Source organism: Zootoca vivipara, chromosome 9 (assembly GCF_965207765.1).
Source record: "Zootoca vivipara chromosome 9, rZooViv2.hap1.1, whole genome shotgun sequence".
NCBI lineage: Eukaryota > Metazoa > Chordata > Lepidosauria > Squamata > Lacertidae > Zootoca > Zootoca vivipara.
The window spans coordinates 39,043,575-39,068,387 of record NC_142592.1 but is presented as its reverse complement, the minus strand read 5'-3'; the positions used below and the strand labels follow the sequence as shown (position 1 = coordinate 39,068,387).

The 24,813-nt window shown below is 41.6% G+C and overlaps 1 protein-coding gene across 2 annotated transcripts in view; it reads left to right on the top strand.

Moving 5' to 3' along the window:
* Positions 1-24,813, top strand: part of NUP205 (nucleoporin 205) — a 38,076-nt gene that overhangs the window by 447 nt on the left and 12,816 nt on the right. Inside the window, exons 1-28 of one of the 2 annotated variants that reach the window (XM_088651978.1) lie at positions 89-216; positions 1,821-1,963; positions 2,216-2,387; positions 3,054-3,198; positions 3,432-3,591; positions 4,713-4,941; positions 5,218-5,382; positions 5,568-5,743; positions 7,958-8,074; positions 8,610-8,747; positions 9,789-9,939; positions 11,235-11,440; positions 11,724-11,906; positions 12,838-12,888; positions 14,254-14,463; positions 14,921-15,020; positions 15,391-15,528; positions 15,807-15,996; positions 16,844-16,964; positions 17,479-17,560; positions 18,061-18,225; positions 19,394-19,518; positions 19,817-19,931; positions 20,884-21,033; positions 21,839-21,913; positions 22,958-23,115; positions 23,650-23,730; positions 24,591-24,782. In XM_088651978.1, coding sequence (XP_088508104.1) covers positions 201-216; positions 1,821-1,963; positions 2,216-2,387; positions 3,054-3,198; positions 3,432-3,591; positions 4,713-4,941; positions 5,218-5,382; positions 5,568-5,743; positions 7,958-8,074; positions 8,610-8,747; positions 9,789-9,939; positions 11,235-11,440; positions 11,724-11,906; positions 12,838-12,888; positions 14,254-14,463; positions 14,921-15,020; positions 15,391-15,528; positions 15,807-15,996; positions 16,844-16,964; positions 17,479-17,560; positions 18,061-18,225; positions 19,394-19,518; positions 19,817-19,931; positions 20,884-21,033; positions 21,839-21,913; positions 22,958-23,115; positions 23,650-23,730; positions 24,591-24,782 — 3,954 coding nt within the window. In that variant the 5' untranslated portion in view covers positions 89-200. Of the gene's footprint in view, positions 1-88; positions 217-1,820; positions 1,964-2,215; positions 2,388-3,053; positions 3,199-3,431; positions 3,592-4,712; positions 4,942-5,217; positions 5,383-5,567; positions 5,744-7,957; positions 8,075-8,609; positions 8,748-9,788; positions 9,940-11,234; positions 11,441-11,723; positions 11,907-12,837; positions 12,889-14,253; positions 14,464-14,920; positions 15,021-15,390; positions 15,529-15,806; positions 15,997-16,843; positions 16,965-17,478; positions 17,561-18,060; positions 18,226-19,393; positions 19,519-19,816; positions 19,932-20,883; positions 21,034-21,838; positions 21,914-22,957; positions 23,116-23,649; positions 23,731-24,590; positions 24,783-24,813 lie in introns of those variants that run through there. The other variant, XM_035128261.3, reaches the window with a different exon arrangement.

Genomic DNA, 24,813 nt, shown 5'->3' with positions numbered 1-24,813 from the left:
AGGCAATGAAGGGAGGTGTCGGTCCCGCAGTGTGACCCCCGCTCCCTCCCCCCCCAAGTTCGGGAGCGAGGGGCTCCTGGCGCCCTGGCCGGCGCCCCTCCCTTCACGGCGGGAGGGACCATCATGCGGCCCGTCGTGGCGCCTCCTCCTATCTTCCACTGCAACATACTACTGACGGCGTTCCTGCCTTGCAATCCTCCATGTGGCTACTCGGAAGTAAGTCCCGTTGAGTTCAATGGGATTTGCTACCCGGTAAACGGATGTAGGCTTGAATCCCACAGCTGCATCGTGCCGGTCCTTCCAGTTTGTAGCACCTGTCAATTGGCTTCGCCCATACAATTTTTACATCTCGGTGCCGTACATAAATGTAACCGGCAATAAATCGGTTTGTGAGGTTTTTAGATTAGTGGGATGCTGCCCCTCCCTCCCCTCGCGCCAACACTGCTATGGCAATGTAACTTATCATAGAGCTCTTGTGGTCCGCTTCTGATTCATTCAGAATTGTCTGTGCTTTCTGCTTGGTAGCCTCTGATCTCATCCATTTGGCTACACTGATAAAACATTCAGTAAAATAATGACGTTATGGAACTTTTAACGAAAAGGTTTTTTGAAGCCTGCTTTGGAGGCTTCAGTATATCTGGCAGAATAACTTTCATCATACTTGGAACACTAATCTCACTTGGTTAAGCACACTTTGATGCAGCTAGAATGGCAACTATAATTGCCTGGGAAGCTGTGGCTTTCCTTGTGTATGCCTACTTTTCATTTCCAAGTTCCTAATGCATTTACGGTAACTGTCGAGATGCTTCATTTGTTGCAGATTTTCTATATGGGAAACACTTTTGGTTAGGAAGTGGAAGAAACTCCCACGTCCATCAGAATAACTTGGTTCATACAAAAACACTAAGCTCAGTGATGGCTTAGTAGTGCAAATACACAAGTGTGAGTGCTCCCAGAGTGGAGATCATGGCTGCTTGTCATCTGTGGGCCAAGGCATGGTTTGGCATAGCACGTCCAAACTTGGGCTTGTGGTTTGTCTCAGCCAATCAAATCGTAAGCTGTAACCAATGTTTTGCCTTGGTTTACAGCTTGTGGTTTGCCTAGAGGAGACAAGCCATGAGCACGGGTTCTAATGGCATGCTAAGCTAAACCATGGGGTAGCTCACAGCAAGACCAGAGGAGGAGGGGCAAAGCAGCTGTAATCTCCCCTTTGGAAGGCTGCATATTTGTGCTAAGTCATAGTTTAACTTAGCAGTTCACGCAGACTGAGGCATTGTGTGCCCAGTGGCTCCTGTCTGGGATCTTCACACGTTTGAGTGTGCATAGAGGTTTTATGCTATGTCCTGTTCAAAACAGCTGTTTAGGATATTTACTATAAAAGGCAACCCGAAGTCTGTGCCAGCTCTTGCATGAGGACTCATTTTTACTCCCCTTCATCACCCTTTGTTCCTCTAATCAGCAGAAATGCATCTGAATATTGGATGAAGGGTACCATTATCATATTGGGGTGTGTGTGGGTGTGTGCATGCATGTGAACATTCTCCATCCTGAACCTCAATTGCTCCAGCATATCTGGCTTGGGGGTTGAATTATTCTGTTTTATATAAAGTGAATGCAAGAAACCCCATCTAGTGTGTACCTCTTCAAGACTGCAGCAGCCACTACTGCTTATAATACAGTAAACGTGGCATTACTATCTGCATGGCAGCAGGACTGCTGGTTTTGCTGCACCTTTTAGGTAATTCATTTGATTTAATCATGTTTTTGTAATGTTTTGTCACAATCTCCTGTTGTGAAAGTATTGTTTATATTATTTTTAGCTGCCAGTTTGTGGGGGCCCTACAAAGACATTTGGCAGGCAGTGGTTAATGCTATCTGGAAAAGGCAACCTGAAGCAACACATCTTCTTGACCAGATCTTAAAGAAATACAAGTCTGACTTCATATCCCTCTTCAGAAATCCGGTAAAAAGTAAACCTTTGCTCTATTGGGAGATGGGTGGTAAAAAGTTTACTAGGTATTGCACTTGTTTATTTAAATCATATTTCATATGGTAACTGTATTAAGACTGCACCTAATGGGGAAATGCTGTTGAGCTCATTCTCATGGTTTGGAGAATTGACAGTACGACGACATACTGTACATATGAAATGTCATTTCATTTTTCTTATGCATTTTTGTTCAGAGTTGGCAATTCTAATTTGTTTGTTTTGTAGCCAAAGAATGCCCAACAGCATGAAAAGGTTCAGAAAGCAAGTACAGAAGGAGTTGCTATCCAGGGCCAACAAGGAACCAGACTCTTACCAGAGCAGCTAATCAGAGAGGCCTTTATTCTGAGTGATCTTTTCGATATTGGGGAGTTGGCAGCTGTTGAACTCCTTCTAGCAGGTAATGTGATATTGGAATGGGAACAAGCTTACCTGTTCTGTTCTGTTCTATTCTGAAGAGACATACCTCTGTTTTGGGGGTATGTCTGTGTCTCTCCATAGCTCTTGTCCCTTTACACCATTACCAGAAGTAGAATAGAGGATTCAAAATAAACAAAAGCAGCAGATTTTCCTAATTACTAAAACTGGAATAATTTCTTGCAGAATGTTGTATGAATGTTTGTATATATACACACCTTACCTGCTCATGAGGCTGTAAAATTGTCAGGCTAATTGCACACATATTAAAATATTAAATTAATATTAAAATAGTAAGATGCAATTTGGAATACATGTAGTCTAAGACACTCTGATTACTAGAAAAAATATGGAATATTTTTGCTATCGACTTTATGTTCCAATGCAAAGTGAGGTGGTGCAAGACTTATATGGAGGTCAGAGGGAATCTATTTGCCTTAGCTACTGTTCTTAGAATAGGTGGGGCATGGTTTGGCTGAAATGGTGGGAGAGAGAGAGAAGGGATTGCTTTCTGCATTTCATTAAGGGCCCATCTACCTTTCTACCCATGATTTGAGCACCAGTGGCAGGGGAGGGAGAGAGAATAATAATAGAAAAGCAAGAGGTGGCATAAATGGGGACTTCTCTTATGACTGTAACTTTCTTCCAGGGGAGCATCAGCAGCCTCGTTTTCCTGGGCTATCCAGGGGTTTAGTAGCTGTTCTTTTATATTGGGATGGAAAGCGATGCATTGCAAATTCCTTGCGGACACTCATCCAGTCTCGGCGAGGCAAGACTTGGACGCTGGAACTCAGGTCTGTCTTCTTAAGCAACAGCTTCTAAAAATACCTAAACTAAAACAGTAAAAATATTTCTATGTTGAACCTAGATTTTTTTTTTGAAGTACTGCAGAAGGGAGAGATTTGCCTGTTTCCCCCTATAAATTATGATTCTGCTTTTGGCATTTTGCTTTGTCTCCATCACAGAAGCTTCTGTTTTTCACATTTGTTTTAATGGTGTTTCTGGAATTTGTTCCTTTTGATTTCAGTCCTGAATTGGTATCCATAACAACACGCTTTACAGATGAACTGATGGAGCAGGGTCTCACACATAAAATTCTGACTTTGGTGTCTCAAATTGATGTAAACACTGAGTTTGAGAAACTGCAGAGAGACCGAGGATTGGGCAGTGAGAAACATCGCAAAGAGGTAAATGCTTAAGATGTTCAGAGACAGTAAGTACTTGATGTTCTACTCCCCTTTGCTTCCTAAAATGTTAATGGTGGTGACTGCTTCACATGTGGCATGGGATATAATTTCTGTGAAAGAAACTGATGAGCACATATGCATTTTTCATCATGTGTATATGAGTGCAGAAATGCATGCAGTCTTAACATGTGTGATGATGTATATGTGATTTTCCAACAGGCAAGTGGTATTGCCATATAAGAAGTAAGAGCAGTAAAATTTGTTTAAGTTCTTCCAAGTGTGAAGACACTGACAAAGTTCGCATGTAGCACGAGGCTGTGGTTTGTCATTGCACAGTGAGTCTTGAGCTCACATACACTTACTTCATTGTCTGTCAGTTCAGATGTTAACATCAAAGTATGCATTGCTGCAAACAAGGAAGTCATGGTGGGGACTGGAGCAAGCGAGGGAAGCAGGCTGTGCAGAAACGTAAGGCTCATTCGTATAATGTGAAACCATGGTTTGACATTACATGTGACACTTGATCAGTGTCCAGTCTTTTGTTCATTTCATGGTGTAGTTGCAAATATTAGTCATGCTAAGAAACACATTAAAATCCTGCTTTTGGTTACAAAAAATTACAGTAGTTTTTGTAAATAACTTTTTAGAACAAACTTCATTGTATGCAATGAGTTTGATATACAGTAGAACCTCGTTTTATGAACACCTCGGTTTACGAATTTTCGGTTTACGAACGCCGCGGACCCATCTGGAACAGATTAATTCACTTTCCATTACTTTCAATGGGAAGGTTCGCTTCAGTTTATGAACGCTTCAGTTTATGAACAGACTTCCGGAACCAATTGTGTTCATAAACCGAGGTACCACTGTATAATGTTATTGATTAAGGCTGTGATCCTAGATGTACTTACTAGGGCGTAAGCCTCTTTGAACACAAAAGGCTTCCTTCTGTTTAAACTTGTTTGGGATTGACTAATTCTATGCATTTTCATAAAGAGCAAGTCCTTTTGAAATCAGTGGGGCTGACCTTTGGACAAACATGGATAGTATTGTTTTGTATATGATAAATAGCATATTTTGAAGCTACATATGTAGTAACTTGGTTTTGATTATTTTTTTAGGTTTCTGATCTCATCAAGGAGTGTAGGCAGGCACTGGCAGAGAGCTTATTTGTTTGGGCTTGCCAGTCACCGCTGAGCCGGGATGATACTTTAATCCTGATTACTTACTTAGAGAAAGTGACTGTGGAAGCTGACGGTTCATTGGACAGAGTAAACTTGGCACTTCTTATGGCACTCCTCTATTGCTTTGATGTCAGCTTTCTAGAACAGGCCACTGAAGATCGAGAAGGTAAAAGTGGTTTTCTGGCTATGCCAAAAGATATGTCATTCACATAGATTAAGACGTGTTAAATTTCTGTCATTTCTCAGACTTCCTCATTGCTTCTTCACAGTACTTAACTGAATAGTGCACAAAGTTTGATAGGAACTATTTAGCTCTGAATTACAAAATAAAAGAGGTGAAAGAGGTTATTGTATTTGCTGAGCCACCCATTTTATTTTCACCACATTTCTTTCCATATTAAACTTCTATTTTGTATTTGCTTTTTTTTTAAAAAAAATGTAGAACTAATGCACCAGCTGCCACTGTTAACAGAGAGACAATATATAGCTGCAATCCATACACGCCTTCAGGATGCTCGGCCTTGGAAACTGCCAGGACTTCAAGGAACTGTTAGGTTAGCCTGGGCTCTAGCCTTGCGTGGAATTTCACAGTTCACTGATGTGACAGGTAATTGATTCATAGACAAGAAACTCAACCCCACCTTTTCCTTTGCTTAGTGGAGGAAGCCTATCCATCGTGCATATTCCTTTGTTTAAGCTGCTAACCCTTAAGCATGCTGCTTATGAAATATATGCACAGTTAGTAGCTTTATTAGACTGTCTCTTGAATTCATTCTTCTTCATTCTCTTCAGCACTTTCAGAATTTGCTGAGGCAGATGAAGCAATGGCAGAGTTAGCAATTGCAGACAACGTTTTCTTGTTCCTTACTGAATCTGTGGTGAGAGCTGAAACCTTCTACCAAGAGGAATTTTACATACGTAGAATCCACAACCTTACCACCGACTTTCTTGCTCTCATGCCAATGAAGGTAAGTTGTATTTTTTCTGGACTGGATATAAGTAGGACAAATATTTCATTGCAATCTATTTATGCAGACTAATATAAGCATTTCAGTGTGGGAATTATGTCTTGCATTTTGTGTTCGTATATGTGTGAAATTTTAAAATATACGTGGCGACCATTTTGTGCTTGTCCAATTGACACACGGGTCCTTGCATGGGGGTTATGTTCCAAGGATGGCACATATACTTGAACCACCCCTGCACACAGGGCCGGCTCTAGGGGTAGGCTGGGTGGCGCGGGGTGCCAGGGCACTGGCCCGGCAAGAAGCGGGGCGGGGCAGGGGCGCCGGAGCGATATCCGCACCAGGGCGCCCGACATGCTTGAGACGGCCCTGCCTGCACAAGCAATCTTATCTTCTGGAACTATTGTGCCAAAAGGCAGAGTGCTTAAAAATTTTCTGTTCTTGGAGATTTCAGCTAGCCAGCCTTCAACCACCTAAAGATGAAATTGCACATGTTAAATGCACGTAAGTTGCATGCATACTGCACATTGTTTGGCTACATCAGGCTTCCTCAAACTCTGCCCTCCAGATGTTTTTGGCCTACAACTCCCATGATCCCTAGCTAGCAGGACTAGCAGCTAGCACAGGCATCCCCAAACTGCGGCCCTCCAGATGTTTTGGCCTACAACTCCCATGATCCCTAGCTAACAGGACCAGTCGTTGGGGAAGATGGGAATTGTAGTCCAAAACATCTGGAGGGCCGAAGTCTGGGGATGCCTGAGCTAGCAGGTCAGGGATGATAGGAATTGTAGTATCAAAACATCTGGAGGGCCGAGTTTGAGGAAGCCTGGTCTAAATCCTGTCTTAAGCCCCAATGACCAGTTAAAGTAATTTAATAGTTTTTTTCTTAGAAAAAGCAACTACAGTGGTACCTCGAGTTATAAACACCCTGGGTTACAAACACTTTGGGTTACAGACTCTGCTAACCCGGAAGTAGTACCTGGGTTAAGAACTTTACCTCAGGATGAGAACAGAAATCGTGCGGCGGCAGCATGGTGGCAGCAGGAGGTCCCATTAGCTAAAGCGGTACCTCAGGTTAAGAACGGTTTCAGGTTAAGAATAGACCTCCATGACGAATTAAGTTCATAATCAGAGGTACCACTGTACTTGCTGTTGTGGTCCTTGCCCTCTTCCAGATTGTGCACATACAAATTATTTTATGTTAGTAATGCTATTTTGTCTGGTTCGCTCATCATCTTTACTATTTGCTGGGGTACTTCTCTTTTCTAGTCACAATCTCTCAACTTGGTCATGTTAATCTTACATAGATCTCCTTGAAAGTCATTCTCACATTCTGTTTAATGGGACTTAAAAAGGTAAAGGGACCCCTGACCGTTAGGTCCAGTCACGGACGGTTCTGGGGTTGTGGCGCTCATCTCGCTTTACTTACTCCAATATTAAATATACATAAGCTGCCGTTATACTTTTGGAGGAAGCTTCATAGAATTCAGTGGGTTTATGCATAGGATTGTGCTGTTCAGCTGTGAATTTGAATTAAACCAAAGTACTTGCACAGGCATCCTTCAATGTTTGCTGACTAGCTTTATATTATACGGTATATAATATAATTTTCCAATCTGGAGAATTCTAGTAATAGGTCTGAGCTTCATTTGAATGAGTCATGCTTTTTTTTATTCTGTTCAGTTGCCTGCTATTGTTATATGAAACAGATACAATTAAAATTGCACTTTTTCTACATGGTGACTAACTTGGGGAATAGAGGGCACAATTCAGCTAGAATGAGAAATGTTTCAGTCCCATAGATTTCAGTGAGAGAGACAAGCACGTGATCAATTTTGTACCTTTGAAATCAGTGGGTCTTAAATATATGTAAGTAGTAATGTCAACAGTTTTCTCTTATCTCATATGCATCTTTGGTACTGGTGTAAAGAACCAGTTCCTCATGTAATCTTACAGTGTGGTAAATGTTGTGGTGTCCAAACTGTTTTCAAAGAGGGCTAGATTTGATGAAGTGAAGGGCCTTGAGGGCCGACCAAAGGGCCTGATTAAGCCCCCGAAACGGACTTTGGACATACCTGCTTTAAGGAAACGTTTAAAAAAAAGATTCTAATGGCCCTTTCATAAATACAGTACATGCTAATGCCTGTAAAAGCTGTCTGCTCTTGTTCACTTCATAGTTAATTATCAATAAATGTATTTCCTTTGCAAATTGTGTAGGTGAAACAGCTCAGAAACCGTGCTGATGAAGATGCTCGCATGATACACATGAGTATACAATTGGGTAATGAGCCACCTCTTTCTCTTAGACGGGATCTGGAGCATCTGATGTTTTTAGTAAGTACTTTTTAAAAATAAAATATTGAGAACTCATAGTTTCATTTTTTAGAAAACATTGGTACATTGGTTAAAAATAATACAGCTGGAATGCCAAGAACATGAATGCCAAATAGTATATTCAATACACTTCTGGCACCTCTCTGGTGGGCTCCATTGCAATTATAAGAGAAGCATTCATGGCGAGTTCTGGCAACTTTTTTTCTAGAAAAATAGCACTTTTGTATCCCACTTAAAAAATACCAGACGTGATGTAAGCTATGCTAAAGTAACTATATTTCTTCTTAATGCTGGCAAATTAGTCTTTAGTCGGAAAAAGTTGCCAAAGTTTTGAAAGCTGCCCCAGGGAGTTTTGTGGCGGTGGAAGGGAATGGTGTTAACATAGCTGGGGCTGCTGCTAATGGAATCTGTTTGGTATTTGAATTTGGTGCACGGATGATAATCAGGTGAAAGGCAATGTTCCTAAAGATCATGATAGGCTATAGTATATATATATTTATAGGTATATAGGACTCACGTTATTTCTGTTCTACAGATTGCCGAGTTGTACAAGAAGGATCCATTTAATTTGGAGCTTGCTCTTGAGTACTGGTGTCCTTCGGAGCCCCTGCAGAGTTCCACCATCATAGGATCATATATTGGGATAGCCCATCAAAGACCACCTCAGCGTCAGGTGAGAAAATGCCAGTTCCCTCCTCTGTTGTTTCGTCTTGGGTTTTCTTGAAAGCCATTTTATTAGTAGCACATCGTATTTCCCCAAAGGCTATGGATGCTTGCATTTCATAGGAAGAGGCGACAAGCTGGGGCACACCCAGCTGTCCTTCTGCGGCACCAAACGTGTTGTCTGAAACAGCACAACTGCTTAAAATGATAGTGACAGCAAAAGTGGATAAAGGAGATTTAGTTGATTTTCAACCCCACCCCACCCCCTGCTCCCCTCTGCATTTGTGCATAACAATACTGACTTGCTGTATTGGGCATTTGAAATGATTATATTGAGCATTCTAAATGCTAAGCAAGTTTTCCATGTTTCCTTCAAGTTTTTTAAAGTTACTGTATGCCATGGGGCATAATCCAGCAAAAATCCATTTTCAAGTCCCATTGGATTCAGTGCAAGAGATAAAAATATTCTTAAATCTTCCCCACTGCAATTGATGGGATTTAAATGTACTTAACATTTTAACTGGATCATTCACCTAGTGCAAGTATGGGACACTTTTGGCCCTTAAGACATTGCTGAACTACAGCTCCTATCTGTCCCAGCTAGCATAGGCAATGGCCAGGGATGATGGGAGTTGTAGTTCAGCCATGTCTGGAGGACCAAAAGTTCTCTAAGCCTGCCCTAGTGCCTTAGAAGGGGTGGGGAATTCTTGTCCTACCAATCCCAGTTTTCAGAAAATCAAGGCTAGAAAAGGGATTTGATTTTAGTTGTTAGCGTCTGAACAGATTGTGTACATTACAAAATAAAAAAATTCCTTCCAGTAGCACCTTAGAGACCAACTAAGTTTGTCATTGGTTTGAGCTTTTGTGTGCATGCAAAAGGTGCTCTAAGGTGCTACTGGAAGGAATTTTTTAATTTTGTTTCGACTACGCCAGACCAACACGGCTACCTACCTGTACATTACAAGTTATTTTAAAACTTTAACTTTGGGGGCCTTTGGCTTTTTGGCATATATTTCTTCCTAGGCAAATGTTTCTATACTTTTTTTTGTAGGTTGTTTTGTCTAAATTTGTTAGACAAATGGGAGACCTCCTTCCCTCAACAATTTACATTCCTTACCTGAAAATGCTCCGGGGATTAGCCAATGGGCCCCAATGCGCACATTACTGCTTTACTTTGCTGAAGGGCAACGGCAGCAGCCATGGTAAGAAATAAGGCCTCAAATAGGCCAACATACTTTCCCATTCACTTGAATCTGTTGCAGTACTAATGCATTATTTGCAAGGCAGCCTATCCTGAAGTAGACAAGGAAGTGAATGCTTTAGTCTTAAGCTTTTCATATTTCATTATGCTATGTTCTTAAGTATATTTCTAGTTGATGTTTATCTGTGTTCACTATAACTTGTTTCTAAGTGTAAACTTTGTGGCTGCCTTTTAGGAAAAGAACAAAAGTAATAGAGCACATGTAAAAGGTTCCAAGTTCAATACCCGCCATCTCCAGGTTGGGCTGGAAAAGACTTTTGCCTCAGACCCTTGAGAGCCACTGCCAGTTCGTGTGTGGACAATACTGAGTTAGATGAACCAGTGGTCTGATTCAGTATTGGGCAGCTTTCTTCGTGTTTGAGGGACAGAGTATCATGGAATAACCCAGGGGTCAGCAAACTTTTTCTGCAGGGGGCCGGTCCACTGTCCCTCAGACCTTGTGGGGGGCCGGACTATATTGCGGGGGGGAATAAATCCCCGACTCTCCTCTCCCTTCTCCACAGCACCGGACGAGCCCCGGTGGCTGCTTACCTGTGCCTTGTGAGTGGCAGGGGCTGACTGCGGCAGAGGGACAATGAGTGGCACAAAAAGGGCTGGCTCTGGAGAGGGGCTGCTTAAAATGGCGCTCAGCCAACCGCAGCTCAACAAAGCCCACCCCCTTCCTCCTCTAGGCAGGACGAGGAGAAGCCAGGAGGAGGGAGGGAGGGAGGAGGTGCCGCCGCAGTGTGTGTATGTGTGTGGGTGAATGGTGCAGCCTGAACGATCAGAATCCCCACGCTGATCCACGCGGCAATTCCTGGACCACCTGCAGCCGGATCCAGAAGGCAATTGGGTTGGATCCAGCCCCCAGCCGTTAGTTTGCCGACCCATGGTATAAACAAATGGGACCCGCAACCAAATGTTGCAGAGTGGAGTGCTCCTGTTAAGGATTCTAGGAAGCTATGCCCTTTCCAGGGTACTGCATTCCATCCTCCTCTACCCCCCACCCCCAAAAACTATCAGTTTGCTTTCCCTGCCCACTAAGTATACTCAGTTGTTTTTGGTTTCCCTTTGTAGGTTTTTCCACTGAAGATTTTTGTTTTGTTTTTTAATATTAGAATATAGGATTGCTCATGTTTTTTCAGATGATAGACAATAAAAATGTTTAATCTTAAATTAAGGGCAGGTCTTATTTTTTACATGTGTGCTTAATTAACATAATCTGTACTCATGCAGATATTTCCCCCCCCCTTCTAGCTGAAAACATCCAAGGAGCAGGTGGCAGTCCTGTCTCCTGGGAGCATTTCTTCCACTCTCTGATGCTGTACCATGAGCACCTGCGGAAAGATTTGCCTAGTGCAGAGAGCATTCAGTATCGTCACCTTCCTCTCAGAGGCATCACCCAGAAAGAACAGGATGGATTGATTTCATTTCTGCAACTTACAGAAACTATAGTGAAATGGGTAAACAGGCCTTCCCTTTAATGGTTGGTGCATTCAGGATTCCATTTGTCCATTATTTTATTAATTAAGTTGGCTTTACAAACTCGGCACATTTTATATTAAAAGTCAGATGTACTAGAGGAAAAATGATATAGCCATTGATTGACTTGAACTGGAGTTCATCTTGACTGGGACAAAGAAAGTAAGGGCAATATTAGTCCTGGATACTTATTCTTAATAATGACATTACTTAGCTTTTGTTTGAATCATCGGAGGTCATTGGTGCTCTTTCTCTCCTTTCTAGAGTGAGAATGCTCGCTTGGCTCTCTGTGAACACCCTCAGTGGACACCCGTGGTTATAATTTTGGGACTTCTGCAATGTAGCATCCATCCCATTTTGAAAGCAGAGTTATTAGAGACTCTTTCAGCCTTTGGGAAATCTCCGGAAATTGCTGCTTCACTCTGGCAGTCATTGGAATACACCCAGGTATCTTAGCTTTTCCATGGCAGTTTAACCCTTAGTGCAACCCTGTACGTATTCTGACACTATTTAGCAATGTATGCTCTGAATAGTAGAAGTTTATGCTTTCCCCCGAATGTGTCTTGATGTAAAGACAGCTGATCACACTAGCACTCTAGTCCTTTTAGGTCCGATCAACAAAATCTTGCTGCCTACAAATGAGAGCCAGCACAGATGCAATGCAGCCTTATATTTAATAATTTTCCTGGTAATCCTAGGTGACCAGGTATTCAATAAAGCAAATGAGCAAGTTGGTGGTAGAGAAGTGGATTGCTGTGTCCCTCCTTGACTGCTTTTTAGTAGAAGCAATTTTCTTAATATCCTGTGTTTCTATGCTAGCTGCAGAAGGGAGCTGCTTCTGTTCTGTGGCCAACATGGAAATTTAGGCTAGTAGCCTTTTAGCAGGTTTATAAACATTGGCAGACTTGTAACTTTTGTGTGCTCATTCCCTTGGTGAAGGGAAAAGCCAATAGGACTTTGTACTCCTTCCCCATAGTTCCTCCTTTCTTGTGCAGGTTCTCCATTCTCCTTTCATCACTAGTGTTAGCTGTGGTTAGTTGTTACATTTGCACTTTGTGTGAATTTGCAAACTAAATGGAAGAGGGTGGGAAGAGGGAGCATGTGACTCAACCCCATAATCGTGGTTAAGGAACGGGAAGTGTTACATTTGCATCAGTCCGTTGTTCTCTACTGGGTCGGGGATTTTCAGGTGCTGCATTTAAAGCTTGTTGGATAGAGTTTAATCGGTCTTTCTGGAAGGGTGACAATACCTTTTCATATGGGTAGAAGCTCTTGAAAAAGAGTGTGCGAGATAAACAGCGTAGCTCATTTTTTAGCTCTCATGTTCTTTTGATGATTATGAAAAGTCATTTCCATTCTCTCTTGTTTGTTTTGAAAGATACTACAAACTGTCAGAACTCCAGGCCAAAGACAAGCCATTGGCATTGAGGTAAAATCTGTTTCTAGTTAGCTACATGGTTGTATAAAGTGAAAAGCTGTAGGACTGCTTCAGCAAATAGGAGCTTCAGAGTCTTTTACTTGCATATTTAAAAATAGTAATAATAGTGCACATACTCCTTATTTTTTTTTAAAAAAAAAGTCAAATTGTTCAGAAAAGTCAAAAGGGAAAAAATCCCTTACAAAATGAGTAAAGGTAAAGGTACCCCTGACCATTGGGTCCAGTCGCAGACGACTCCGGGGTTGTGCGTTCATCTCGCTCTATAGGCCGAGGGAGCCGGCATTTGTCCGCAGACAGCTTCCAGGCATAGCTGCCAAGTTATCCCTTTTTAAAAGGGATTTTCCCTTATGCTGAATAGGCTTCCTCGCGAGAAAAGGGAAAACTTGGCAGCTATGCTTCCAGGTCATGTGGCCAGCATGACTAAGCCAGCATGACTAAGGTGAACCAGAGCAGCGCATGGAAACGCCGTTTACCTTCCCGCTGTAGCGGTACCTATTTATCTACTTGCACTTTGACATGCTTTCGAACTGCTAGGTTGGCAGGAGTACAAGATGAGTAGACACCTGGAATTGGTTGTGATGAGCGTTCTGATCCTGTGCAGATTTAAGCATGCCTAAACCTACTGAAGTCAATTGACTTAGATGCGCCTGACTCTCAAACTGCAAGCACTGTTGGAAGCAATGAGGGTTGTTGTGACTTAACTTGTTTCAATGATTACTAATTAACTTGGCTGTGACTAGTTTTAGCTTAATTGAGGTCATAGACATTGAAAAGCAATAGGCAAATTAAAAACCTACTAAATGCCCTACTCCCTTTTAGTCATTTTTTGAAGGCAAACATGCCTTGTGCTATCCATCTGGTTGTGGTGAAAGATGAGAATCTATTGCAATTGTGGTGCTGGAGGAGACTCTTGAGAATCCCATGGACTGCAAGAAGATCAAACCTATCCATTCTTAAGGAGATCAGCCCTGAGTGCTCACTGGAAGGACAGGTCCTGAAGCTGAGGCTCCAATACTTTGGCCACCTCATGAGAAGAGAAGACTCCCTGGAAAACACCCTGATGTTGGGAAAGATTGAGGGCACTAGGAGAAGGGGACAACAGAGGACAAGATGGTTGGATAGTGTTCTTGAAGCTACCAACATGAGTCTGACCAAACTGCAGGAGGCAGTGGAAGACAGGAGTGCCTGGCGTGCTCTGGTCCATGGGATCACGAAGAGTCGGACACGACTAAATGACTAAACAACAACATTGTAATTGTGTAAAAAAAATAAAAAAACTCCTATAGATACATTCTGACATTATGATGCACTGAATTACATTTTTAATAATGTTTGTTTCTCTGTTTTCCTGCAAAGGTTGAATTGAATGAAATTGAATCCCGGTGTGAGGAGTATCCTTTAACTCGTGCCTTCTGCCGGCTCCTTAGCACACTGGTGGAGAGTTCATTTCCTTCTAACCTGGGCGCTGGCTTGCGCCCACCAGGCTTTGATCCATATCTGCAATTTCTGAGAGATTCTGTGTTTCTTCGATTTCGTACAAGGGCCTATCGGCGAGCTGCTGAGAAGGTAGCGTCTGCTTCTAAATATGTATTGTTTTTAAATAACTTCTATAGATGTTTCTTAACTTGATGATGTTGACTTTTTAAAATGATGTGATGTTTTGCTAATTTCTGCCCCTAAGATTTATAGCTAATCACATTAAATATGAATTGAGCTAGTGACTGGGTTCCATGTATTCCACTGCCATAACATGATGCTCAGAATTAGAAGATTAGCGATACTTCAGAAGGGTTGTAGCTCACTGGTAGAGTCAGGTACAATTCCTGGCCATCTCCAAGAGCGGCTGGGAAAGGCTTCTGTCTGACTGCATGGAGAGCCACTGCCAGATAACATAGATGTACTGAGCTACTTGGACTAATAGCCTGATTCTGCGTAAGGCATCTTTTTATCATACTAAAAGGGGAAGCTGAGGTTTGAGATGTCCACTTTTAAAATAATATTTTGTGTGTGGTTTTCTTGACAGTGGGAAGTAGCGGAAGCAGTTCTAGAGGTTTTTTACAAACTGCTGAGAGATTACGAACCTCAGCTTGAAGATTTTGTGGACCAATATGTGGAGTTACAAGGTATGCTCTTTCCTGGTTTGTCTTTAGCTCCGTTTTTGTATCTTGTTTGGGGAAGAAAGCAAAATGGTGACCAGTTCTCCTGCTGGCTTTTAGACTGGTCCTTCAGACTCAGAATAATAATTCTGGGCAAAGCTAGCAAGGAGGAAGTGACTGTAGTCTAACAGGCAGACAGAATGAGCAAATAAAGTTATAAATTCAGAGAAGAAAGTACTACAGTGTCAAAAGCAGCTGGATTTTGCAATTGTTTTGAAGCTGGTATAGGAGAAGAAGGGGTGGTGACTGTGTTTAGATTTGCTTCGAAAAAAGCAATGAATTTTTTTTTTTACAAACTGTAATGCTGATATTACTGAATTGTGCTTTTAATTTTTAGGAGAAGAAATTATAGCTTATAAACCACCTGGATTTAACCTGATGTATCATCTGTTGAATGAGTCACCAATGTTGGAACTGTGCCTTAGCTTGCTGGAAGAAGGGGTTAAACAACTAGATACCTACGCTCCTTTCCCTGGTATGTAGCAAAAATAAATTAAAAATTCAACTTAAAAAAATATTTTGATGCTACTTACTGTATAGCCAGTGAACTGAATTCTTCATCATGTAGATCCACTGCAAGGAAAGCTGTTGAATAAAAATTGGCCATTCTTGAGTGGGGTCTTTTAACACAAACTGTGACTTATTATGGCTCTATTAATGCACATATGTAGATTGACTGCAGCATTATTTGTTTCCCTTATAAGCGTTCTAGGCATGGAAGTGGGATTGTCTTTCTTTCCTTTCCTTCCATAGGAAAGAAGCACTTAGAGAAAGCTGTACAGTATTGCCTTGGGCTGCTTAATCTGACCCTACAGAAAGAGAACCTTTTCATGGACTTGTTAAGGGAAAGTCACCTCTCCCTGATTGTTACATCACTGGAACAGCTGCTGCAAGGAATCAACCCTCGGACTAAAAAGGCAGACCACGTGGTGAATATTGCCAGGTAGAACCAATGCATTTAGAAAGACAGGTGTGGTTCTAGAGAGACTGGCATAATGTGAGACCATTGTGTGCCTGTTGAGAGGTTCCTACGGCTTGCTCTGCTCCTTACACAGATTATCACTATTCAGCTCACTTCAAAGAAATCAAATAATGTCTCTGTACTGACCTGATTTTAGGGATCGGGTCCAAATTACGAATCTGTTCTGAGCAGTTGCATATGTCTGAAAACCTTTGGGGTTTCCCCTAGGTCTTCTGACCTAGGTCTTCTCTCTCTCTCTCTCTCTCTCTCTCTCTCTCTCTCTCTCTCTCTCTCTCTCTCTCTCTCTCTCTCTGTGTGTGTGTGTGTGTGTGTTGTTTTGGTTATAAACGGCTAGCACAAATGAGAGCTATTTGTGTATAATATGATTTAGTATCATCTATACATGTCTGATGTAGCTACATGCTACATCAGGAGTGGAGTGGGGAGAGCAGTAGCATCACCTTGCTGGTGGCAGTGGTGCTGTGTTTGCATCGATGGGACAGGGCAAAGCAGTGGCAGGGCTGACAATGACAGCCCACAGGTGTGCACAGCACTGATGGCAACCCAGAGCTTGACCTTGCTGCTGCGTCCTGCCATCTCTGTCACAGTGAACAATGCTGCTGCCCTCACCTCCCTTCACCTGCTTCTGCATACATATGTTTAGCCTTAATACTAATTTTTATGAATAATAATAATTTTATTATTTGTACCCCACCCCAGCCACTCTGGGCAGCTTCCAGCATGGAACCATTATTAAGGCTCCTTTCCCCTCTTTTCTCTGGCATTTCTGGTTGGAATTGACAGCTCCTATGTTCTTGTAATTTTCAAGGTATCTTTATCATGGCAATACCAATCCTGAACTGGCTTTTGAGAGTTCCAAGATCCTGTGTTGCATTTCTTGTAATTCTAATATTCAGGTCAAATTGATTGGAGACTTCACACAAGACCAGGTAACTGTTGTTACATTTGTTTTTTTATGCATGGGAAGGGAAGAATGATGTAGCCAGCACATGGCTTTACTGTTAGAATGGTTTCTAACCAGGTCAGAGTTGTTTTACATTTGTATGGGTCTCAGGACCTTCCCATCTAGTCAGCAATCAAATCTCACTTAACTTTAGCAAGAGGGCTGCTTCATGTAACTTCGGATCATTTCCCAAGTCTCCCTACAACTGATTTCTGGAAGGAGGAGTCAGCAGCTCTTTTGAGTTATACTGTTATATGGTCTGCACAGGACCATATAACTCAAAAGATCTGCATTGGCTACCTGTTCAACACAAGGTCCATTCACGGTGTTAGTTTTGATGTATTAAATCCTAAAGTCTCAGGACCCGGTTTCCCGAAAGACTGTTTCTCCCCATATTGTTCTGTCTGGGCTTCAAGATAGGCAGGGGAGGTCCTAAATCAATCTGTCATCGTATAATACCTCACTCTCTTCTCATTTCCATTCTTTGGTTGCAAATCCAGAATACCAGCCAGAAACTAATGGCTGGGTTTGTGGAATGTTTGGACAATGAAGCTGCTGAAGAAATCATTAATTCTGACGAAGGTATGAAAGTAGTCCATTTTTTTGTACATAAAAATAAGCTGCTGGATAACTGAGAATGCATTATCAAGGATCCTCAGAATGTGACTATTTGCAGAACTGAAAACCATTTTATTAATATATTTTTTGGCCTATAATTGAGTTCAGAATCATGTGCCCTTTTTCTTATTTTTATAACATTTTGGGCAAAAGGCGGAGCACTCATTTGCAAGCTAGTTTTAAAAGCAATTCTATAAAAGTCACTGCTCCACAAAATACTTACATGTGGATGGACTGGCAATTTATACAGCTGATAATTCTTTGAGGCATGTTGACACTTGGAAATGTACACTTCCCTGCCTGGATAGGTCAACACAAGTGATTAGGCAAGTGACTATTTACCCTGTTGTAACAAAAATATTGTACATTATTGCAAATCATGTATGTTTCCATTAAAAGCTATTGGATATTAGACTTGAGCACTTCATGAATTTGTATCACTGATGTGTATTTTTGGTTCCCAGAACTTGAAGCTGAAAGGAAGCAGGCCCCAATTTACCATGAAACAAGGATTAACATCCTGAACCTTCTCATCGCCTCTTTGGAGTGCAGCCCACCAAATCTTGCCTTGTATCTTCTGGGTTATGAATTCAAGAAGCCTGTGAGCAACACAAACTTGCAAGACCCAGGTACATGGCTGAAGAGGGCAGGGTGAGGGAGCTGCTGTTCATGTGTTGGAAAGAATCAGCTCAGTAGTAGAAGGAATTCGTTTTTGCCCAGAATGGGCAGAAGTTTCATGCTCAGTAGATATAACAAAATGATCTACGTCAGGCTTCCTCAAACTCAGCCCTCCAGATGTTTTGAGACTATAATGCCCACCATCCCTGACCACTGGTCCTGCTAGCTAGGGATCATGGGAGTTGTAGGCCAAAAACATTTGGATGGCCGAGTTTGAGGAAGCCTGGTCTATGTCAAGGGTGGGTAAACTTGCTGGCTCCATGAGCCCAGGTCCTTATTGTGCCAAATTTGACAAGTGGGCAGGGCCACCCATTTGTGAAAATTCCTTTTGCCCTGACCTTAAAAGGGGAGGGGTTGGAGGAGGCTTGCAAAGGCTTTCCCTCCTTTCCATATTGGAGCTCACATGCTTCTTTGCGGAGTAGTGGGGTGGAAGAGAAGATTCTTTTCCCTGCTCCACTGCTGCTGCCCTCCTACATGAGGAAGAAGCCAGGAACTACACTTTTCAGAAGAGCGTTAATGCAACTCTCTTCATCCCATTTTAGCTGAAACTTTACTGAGAGTGATTGCAGCCATGACCACATGTTTCATGCCGGCCAGCTGCAAGTGAAAAGTCTTGCAAAAGCCAGAGCCCTTGCCAAACCCGGCAAGAAGCAAGAGGAATCAGACTGGGGACATAGCCCTGCTCATCAGCTGATGTGTGGGGCATTAAATCCTGCTGCTTTGGGGGTGGGAACAGGCATACAGCAAACCCCACTCTCCCGGCCATCAGCTGACATGAATGGGCATGGCTTGGGGAAAATGGACCCCCTGGAGGGCCAGGATTGGCCCACAGGCAGAGGGCTGCCCACCCCAATCTACTTGCTGTTCTGTTTGTTAATTATCTTTTCAAATTAGTAAGCGGTATTAACATTAGTGTGCTGTAGAAAGTATATATAAATTTGACAAAATGAATGAATAATTGGATCCTTGCCATAGTCCAGTTTTGAAAAAAATCATTGTTAAATTAGAGTAAAATATTTGTGTTTTTTTTTGTGAAGTAAATCTTTAAAACAGGGTGATGTTTCGTTTCTATACATCATGTACAGTTTCCCCCCTAAATATGAATGTTGTATCTTCAAGGTGTATTGGGCTGCCCTAGAACTTGCCTACATGCCATTTTGACCATACTGGAGAATGGTACCGAAACAAGGTCTGGTCCCACAGCGGTTCAACAATCTCCTCATCTAGCAGAATTGTGTTACCAGGTATACATGATATTTCCTGTTTTAGGAAAGCTAAAATGGGGTGCTCTGAATAAATCCAATGAGCTTTCAATTTGGAGGGAATTGATTTTTGCAGTTTACTAGTTTCGGTTTTAAAAAAACATTTAACATTGTAGTTCTACTCAGAAGTATGTCTCATTGAATTGAATGGGATTTACTTCCAGGTAAAAGTGTATAGGATTGGATGAGTAGATCTGAGTTCAAATACAAAACTTAATTAGATATATTTTGGCTAATATTAAAGGAAACTAATATCTGGATTTCCTTCTTGTTCAAACAGGTGATCTATCAGTTGTGTGCCTGCTCAGACACTTCAGGCCCGACAATGAGATATTTGAGGACCAGCCAGGATTTTTTGTTCTCTCAGTTGCAGCATTTACCATTTTCTGTCAAAGGTAAGACTTTTCAAGTACAGTCTCATAATTTTATTTTTAGCAAGTTATTTATAACCTGCATTTAAGAAATTAAAAAATTGTCCGGTAGCGCCTTAGAGACCAACTGAGTTTGTTTTGGGTATAAACTTTCGTGTGCGTGCACACTTCTTCAGATACTGGAGAATTTGTGAATTTTTTCTTTCGACTGTATCAGACCAACACAGCTACTTACCTGAATCTGCATTTAAGAAACATTATTTATAAGTGGCTTGCAAAATATACACGAAAAGTAGCAATGAGAATATTTGCAACATCTACTTCATAAAACTAGTAAAAACAACAAATAGCCCAGCATTGGATAGAAAAAAAACAAATCACAACACCATTTATGTCTCTCAGTCTACAACTAATCACGGAAGACCATGGCAAAGAATATCTTCAAGGCCCTTTTAAATGTATTGAAGAATGAGGCATTCTGGATCTCCTATAGTATTGAATACAACTTGAGGAGACACCAGTGATCTTACATTATTTTTTCAATTCTCATTCATTGCTTGGAAGAATCACTTCTTCTTTTTTTGCCTTTTTAACAGAATTTGGAAAGTCTCGTCTTAGCAAGATTTGCACATTCTTTTCCTGGCAGGGAGAGAGAAGTCATTTTTCCTTCTTAGAGCCACTCTGTGTACATTATTTTTTCTGATAAGGTGATTAATGTCCATGCAACTGCAGTTGGAGGGCCAAGAGAACATACATTTCAAAAGCGGCTCCTCTTTTTCAGGGCTTTGCCGTTAATTACATTGTGTGGTGGAAAGCTGCTTTACATAAACAACTTCCCCCACAGAGAGCAATGCCCCATTTGCTTACATTTCCAAGCAGCTGATATGTAACAAATATAACATGAGTCCAACCAGCAATGGTAGGCTCTTCTGAAGTGTCTGTATTGCTCCCATTTTTGCCCTGTCTTGACTTTCAGAGCATGAGATTCCAGCATTGAACCAGATGTCCTGGCTAATGAAGACAGCCTCTATAGAATTGCGTGTTACTTCACTGAACCGCCAGCGTTCTCACACACAGAGACTCCTGCACCTCCTTCTGGATGACATGCCTGTCAAATCCTACTTAGGTAAGTGGAGCATGGAAGGCTGCTCTAAGAATCAAAGACTGCTCATATCTAAAGGGCTCCTTTCCATTTTTGAATTACTTTCCACTTTCATAGCCGAATGATATAATGCTTTCCTTACACTTTATAGTGGCTAACTTTGGATGTAAATATAAGCCAAGGTTTCAGACCACATAAATTAGCAGCCATGCTGTGGGCCGTACTAAGCATTTATAGTGCACTCTATATATTTTTAAGCACTTGAGGCATAATGCCACACACACAATGAAGTCATTGTAACCTTACAATATTTTAATGCATTTATTAGGCTGGAATTTCCCTAGAAAGCAGCATTTTTAATTTTTAAAAGTCCTTTGCTAAGTTTGAATTTGTGCACCTTTGCTTTCATTCATTTGGGAAAAGCTCTCCAACGAGTATACAAATAAAATTTTAAATGAAACACGGCTAAAATCCATAAACCGATTTAAAACAAATATGCATTAAACTATCATAATTGAAAGCAAAGATAAAATTAAGAAAACTTTAACAACAAATATTGGTAAATAATGTCTCAATATGCTTGCTGAAGCAGAAAGTTTTCAGCAGCAATCTTAACACAATATAGTGAGGATGACTGCTTAATGTCAATAAGCAGGGGAGGTCCAAGCCACAGGTGCTGCCACACTAATGGAGATCACACTAATGCCCCATATGGAGATCATGTGACACTTGTAAAAGTGCAAGATTCATAGATCAAAGTGATCAAATAGGTCCGCATGGGGCAAGGCAATTTCTTAAGTAAACTTTTTCAAAATTTCAATCCTCTTAGCTGATGGTGAAGGAGGCACAGAAGATGAAAGCCGGTCTGTTAGTGGGTTTCTTCATTTTGATACTGCTGCCAAAGGTAAGTCTCGTTGAGGCTGGTTTACTCAGTCCTTCTACTCTGGATTAGAACCTGTGCAGTCTTATGTTGAGAAATGGGTGGCTATGAGCCAGGTGAATTAATTTTAAACTATTGTTTAAATGTTGTGTCAGCAATCTAAAACACAATTGTTTCATGTACAGCAGCCATGAGCTAGAAATCTGTATACTAATTTGTAGTCTGTTGGGCTGTTTATTGCACCTCCCGGGGTCTTTTTATACTCCTCAAATAACCCTTTATATGATCAGTGCGACAGAGCTCCTGGCCGGAGGGGTGGGGACCTCAACAAACACTACCGGTAGTGCACTCAAATTGCTGTGTGCATGACAATATCTTGGTCAGATAGGGTTGTACAAGTCCAGGATCTGACTATATGTCAAAGGTAGGAAACCTCTGTCTCACAGGCTAGATTTGGCCTGTCAAGTCTCCCCATTTGGCCCTCTAGGCTGTTTTCTCCAAACCGTGCCTACCTGCCATATGTAAAGTGTGGAGCAAGTAGAAATGTGACAGAAGAAAGCAAGATTGAACTTCCTCTATATCAACTGGTGCATGGGGAGTTCAATTCTGCTTGGTTCAGGTGCACAGAAGACATCTCCTATGGGGCACTTGCGCGCTCCAACCTTGCAGAAAGCAGGATTGAATTCACCATACATCAGCTTTTGTGTGGGAAGTTCAGCCCTGCTTGTTCACTAGCTCTCCCTATCACTGTTAGGCCAACACTGTCAGGACCATCCCTCTGTCCGTCACTTGATGTCATTTGGTCCAGAAGTTGAGGGTGGAATGAAATATCTGGCCCTCCAGGCCAAAAGGTTTCCCCACCCTACTGTAAGTAGATATTTGTGCCTACATCTGACATTTCAGGTTTAAATGTTTCCCTTCTTGTATATAGAATTTAAGGAAACCATTAGGAACAAAATTTAATTATAATCAGAAAGCTCTTTCCATTAAAGCTGCTTTAACTTCTGTCTTCAGAATTCAGTTAAACTCTGATTCTTCCATTACTGAATAGATTTATTCCTTCCTTAGTACGCAGGAAGATCTTGAGCATCCTAGACTCAATTGACTTCAGTCAAGAGATCCCAGAACCTTTGCAGCTGGATTTTTTTGACCGTGCTCAAATTGAGCAGGTCATTGCCAACTGCGAGAACAGAAGTGCACGTGGACCAGTTATCTGCAATGTCAAGGTGAGCAATTTTTGGAAACCTCTGAACCTGGCTTCACAGTTAGTTTAAGGGTGCAGTGCAGCAAACATTATGTATATTCAAACATTTTTTATTTCCGTGGAGGATCTTTTAGATAAAACCTTAATTCTCCCACTGACTTCAGTATGTCATTTACGTTAGTAGCCTCTCAAACATATTCTTCCATGTGAAAATCAATGTTTTATTTATTATTATAGGTTTTTACTTACATACCTAATAGTGATGTGGTTATCTTAAAGTTCATACCTCTGTTGTGCCAGCTTCTTTACAAAACATAGTGCCTTATATTCAATGTCTTAAAAGGAAAGCTGACATTTCAAGTTGAACATTGTTGTACTTTCCTTGGCCTGTTTCATTTAAGTTGAACTGGGGTGTAAAGGAAATTGTGGACCTAAATGTGAAATGAGTAAAGTGAATCGCAAAGGGAATTAGCAGTGTTTTCATGTTCACAATTGTCTCCAAATTTAACACATAATAGATGAACAAAAGACAGCACTTTCCTTTCTTCAATTCTAGCATCTCCACAAAGTTCTGATTGCTGAAGTTAATGCCCTACAAGGATTGGCAGCCCTTGGGCAGAGACCTTTGCTCATGGAGGTAAGACCACTTAAAATGTGTAAGCTTGATTGAAACATGGGAAGTTGCCATATATAGAATCCATTTATTGGTCCATTTATCTCAGCGTTGTTGACACTGACGTGAGTTCAAGCAGGGGCCCTACATGGAGATGCTGGGGATGAAACCCAGGACTTTTTTTGGCATGCATAGCTTGTGCTCAACCACAGTTGTGGCCATTTCTTGAAAAACAGCTGCATGGATTATTTTACTACGTAATTGTTTTTTTGGAAGAGCCCAATATCTGTCATTCATTTATATAGCTCTTTTCATTTTATAAATGCTTTCAGAAAATTACTTTGCAATACTTCATTTATTGTCTCAGCAGGGCTTGGATGTAGGTAGTGCTGGCAATTCTTGTCTTACCTAAGGCCACCCAGTGACTGTGATGAAGCAGAGCATCACTTCTAAGGAAAACTGAGACTGAGAATTCTGCTGCCCAGAAGGGGTGCATAGACATCCAGCATCTTCTCCATTTTCCCCCTTATCAGCTGTCCTCATTAAACTCTCAAAAGCAATTTGAGTTGCTGTTTAAAGAGAATCTCAATGGGGAGACAACCCACATTCCTCTGATGGCATCCCCCCCCCCCTTTAAGCAGCTCCCTGGCAAAATCCTCAAGCTGCTTTTGAAACTTGGCTGAGTTTGAAAGGCAGTCTTAGGGTTCCTTGGGCAACTGAGGAGAATGCAAACATGTGTGCACACGCCCTGCTTGATTATAGGCCAAGGATATAATATAAATTCACTTTCTCAGAAGCTACTTTTTAGATACGTCCTTTGCAACTTTGTTTAAAAATAGAGCCTTTTTTTGGTCTATGAGCTAACCCTTTCCTTGACCGTCCAGGAAATCAACACAATTCTCCAGTATGTTGTGGAACGGAACAAGCTCCTTCAGTGTCTCTATGCTAAGCGGCATGCTCTGGAGTCCTGGAGGCAGTTGGTGGAAATCATATTAACTGCCTGCCCACAGGACCTTATACAACCTGAAGATAGGCAGCTTATTATCCGTGATCTCTTACAAGATTTGCATGACAAGGTAAGCCCGTTGAAATGACATGGTGTGGTGA